Below are 3589 nucleotides of genomic sequence, written 5' to 3'. Positions count from 1 at the left end.
AAAGCAACAGTCAGCGTGGATTTATACCTTCTCAATAAGTGTGTTTATCTGGGAGGGGTGCTGTTGGATTGATCACGTGTGTTGTGATTCATTGACAGRCATACCTTCTGCTGTTCAASATAATGATGACTGGTAGATAATTAATCATTAGCGGTGCTGCATTTTAATTATAGAAAGCACAAATCTGCTTATGAATTATAAAATTAGTAAGACCGCTAGAGCGCAAAGGAAATATTTAGGTCCGCAATTAGCGGATTTGCACTTTAGCGGGCTGGTGCCCACCATTGCAAGAGAGTTTAAAGGTCCAAGTGAAGGTTAGCAGTTGTAAAGATTTGTCCCAACAGGACTGATTAGAGGCAGACAGGAAGCAGCAAAAAAGATAGTCAAGGGAAATCCTTTTCCCTTCAGGTCCTCAGATCATCCAGGAGTAACTCAGGGAGAGATTTCTGAGCACAGGAGAAAACACAAATAAGTATAACTCAGGTATCAAAAACATTGAGGGGCTGAGATTGCTTTACCCAAGAGCAAGCAATGCTTCAGCAACGAACTTCTTCTTCGAGTTTATTGGCGGTTTGCAAAAAACTTTAGGTGTGCACTACCACCACCAACTGGGATGGAGTGAGGACTGAAACGACTCTTACTAACAAAAAATTTCATCAAGCCTATTAATCAATTGAGCTCTTTCATTTCTGTACTTCTGACAATTTACCAGAATGTGTACTACTGTTTCACCTTCTCCACAATCACATTTACCAGTATCATGTTTCTCTATTAAGAAGAGAGAGCTATTTAATCGTGTATGTCCAAATCAGCAACAAACTGATCCTCCAGACAGCACTCTTATAAAGCCAGGGAGGTAATRACCAYGGGTCTCATTTATAAAGGATTGCATGGAAACCATACTAAAAGTGAACGTACGGCCAAAAGGCGGAAATGGCYTACGTTTTTACCTGTTTACTGAAACATATCCAAGTTATAGGTATATAATGAACATGGACATAAACATAAAGTGATGGAGGCCATCAGGCTGAAGATGAAGGCCTTCCAGATTTGGCTTTCCCAGAGGACTTCTAAAGTAGCTAATGGGTACATGGTGGCAAAGAGGTTGCAGTTTTGTTGGTTGCGGATGCAAAAGCTCGGGAATTGGAGGAAGTCAAGGAGGTCATGGAGAAGGACTATCGGTTGGCCTTGAGGAGGTTCTGGCAGATAAATTGTCTAAATTGTGCCCTAAGGGTAATACCTTTCTATTTATCACCAAAATTTAACCTTTTTGTCTAAAATGGTTTAAATCTACAATATTTGGTCTAAAAATATCTTTGTGCTGCTCTATTTGGGTTATGGCTACTACATTTGAATTTTGTTATTTGTTCAAAATGTACTGTATGATGCTGCTGGTACTGTGTGACGTTACACAGTACTGTGCTCAGTATAAAAGCCACTCAGTAGAAAAGCCCTGCAAAGATTCTGGAGTTAGCCATAGCATTGTTGATCGTTGCTGTGGTAGAAGCTGCCTTCTGCTCACCCACAGTGAAAAACATGGAGTCTATCAGTCATAAAACAAACTGAATTAACTTACACATCCTCTTTGTGCTTCAATATTTTTTTAACAAACTACAAGGTTGCTGTGTGACGTAGTTTAGATCGGGCCAAAATGCTGTTATCTGTCTGACTATAGAGTGACAGGCAGTTTTCTGAGCTGTGGATGTGTGAATCACTTTTACAGTGTGGCTTCACATTGTGTTCCCCTTCATTAAAAAACAATGTAACTTTGGTAAATTTCTTTCTGAGGAAAAGAAGAGGATTGTGGGCGGAGTCTCTGCTTGGGTTACCAGGAGACAAGCTGGGCTCAGGTTGGGGTMGGCTGGAGTGCAACTTGTGATGTCACAAGTAGCGGTGTTTGACAGCAGGTCATTTCAAGACACAGAAAAATACATTTATTTTTAAATACCTCTGAGTGAATTTTTGGTGCTTGGACTGTTTTTAGAAGCGGCACAGACCCAAATGTAAGTAAAAAAAAAACCTGAAAAAAAGTGAATTTTACATATTAGGTCCCCTTTAATGACTTCACCCCGTCTTTGTTGTAGCTGCACTTTTGTTTTTTGACATACTTATTTTGTGGCTGCAAAATGCAGCCATCAAATAATCTTGTTTTTTTTTAATTTATCTATTATCTTCTGCAGGGATTCGTCCCTTTCTGGGCTCAAACTTAAAGCCCACTTCACTTACAACAGAGCTACTAAATCCCACTAGTTGTTCTTTTTAATATACCACCTAAAAGTAAGATTTGGATGAAAGATAACACACATATATTAAAACTGTCTCACCACATCAAGTCTCTTTCTATTTACATAAACTTTTGGCTTTGGATACTCTGTTGGATGGTGCAAAAAAACAAAACAAAACCCAAAAGCAACATGCAGTTTTTTAGTTCTGAGATATTCACAAGTTCTGAAGGAGTCAGATGTTGGCTGCACATAATCCAGCAATATCTTTATGTGTTGTCACATGCATATATTACTGCATTATCTGTATCTAAAAAGGCAGTACAAGCGCAAGGTGACTTCAGACCAATCAAGCAGCAAGCCAGAAAATGATGCACACATTCAGTTTCTTTAATTTTCTCTTTGTTTTTGTTACAAGAAAAAGTATCTGTGTTCCATTATTGTTACATAATTCTAATAAAAACAGCACCAGGCGGAGGTACGTAATCCTTTGTTTACTCCTGTGGAAATGTAAAATTAGTGCTGAGGATGATTTTATGAGAGTGGCTGTGGTGAGTTCTAACACATGCAGCACAACGGCTCTATAGAGGTTCTTATTGCCCACTTTAATTGCCCGGTGGGATTAATAAAGTACCCTCTGGGTCAATTCAGCTGTTTGTTATTGATCTTTGTCTTTGCTCTGTAACCAATCAGAATGTTTGCAGTAAAAGAGATTTAAGCTGTTATGAGTCTAATGATGTAGCAGTGTAATATTTGCTGTAAGTCATGAACCTACAGGTGAAAACAAGCACACAGGGATCAACATCAGGGCTTTTAGGTTGTTCAAGACAACTTATTTTTGTTTTGGACAACCAGAGGCCTATTGCACAAAAGTCAGATTTCTAAATTCAGGATATTGTTGTGATTGGGTTTTTGGTGTTCATGTTTGATGATTGGCTGCCTCATTGTTTCCTGCACCATTGCACACCTGAGGAAGATTCTCCTAATGAGCCACTGGGGCTTTATAAGGCATCCTGACTGTCAGATCTTCGCTGGATCAGCTTTACAAGTTGAAATGGGTGAGATGCCACTAGAGCTCAGAAGAAAACAACTAGCCATAAACTARTGGGCAAATGTTAAAGGACAAAGAAAATTATCCTCCAAATGCTATGCTACAACCTTGTCAAGAAAAAGTAAAGAATTAGAGAATTAATAGTTTTGGATGGATTATAGATGAGATAAGTAGGTTAGGAATKAATCATTATTTAATTAGTCCTGTGGTGAATATTCCTGATACTCCACCTTGGTTAAGTGGTAAACCTGAAGTTGATTTAAGCTTATTGGGAAAAGGCAGACAAATAGGAAAAAAAAGAGGTGGAAAAGTATAT

General features: G+C 38.6%; 1 protein-coding gene across 1 annotated transcript in view; it reads right to left on the bottom strand.

Moving 5' to 3' along the window:
• Positions 1-242: 242 nt before the first annotated feature.
• LOC106524113 (arp2/3 complex-activating protein rickA) overlaps positions 243-3589 on the bottom strand; it is a gene marked incomplete at its 5' end in the record, with an annotated part of 5334 nt that continues 1987 nt past the window's right edge. The window contains 1 exon segment of the mRNA XM_014017777.1: positions 243-446. Within this exon segment, the coding sequence (XP_013873231.1) occupies positions 433-446 (14 nt within the window).

This window comes from Austrofundulus limnaeus, unplaced genomic scaffold, assembly GCF_001266775.1.
Source record: "Austrofundulus limnaeus strain Quisiro unplaced genomic scaffold, Austrofundulus_limnaeus-1.0 Scaffold176, whole genome shotgun sequence".
Taxonomy (NCBI): domain Eukaryota; kingdom Metazoa; phylum Chordata; class Actinopteri; order Cyprinodontiformes; family Rivulidae; genus Austrofundulus; species Austrofundulus limnaeus.
The sequence above is the reverse complement of the archived record's forward strand: the minus strand, read 5'-3'. Positions and strand labels throughout refer to the sequence as shown.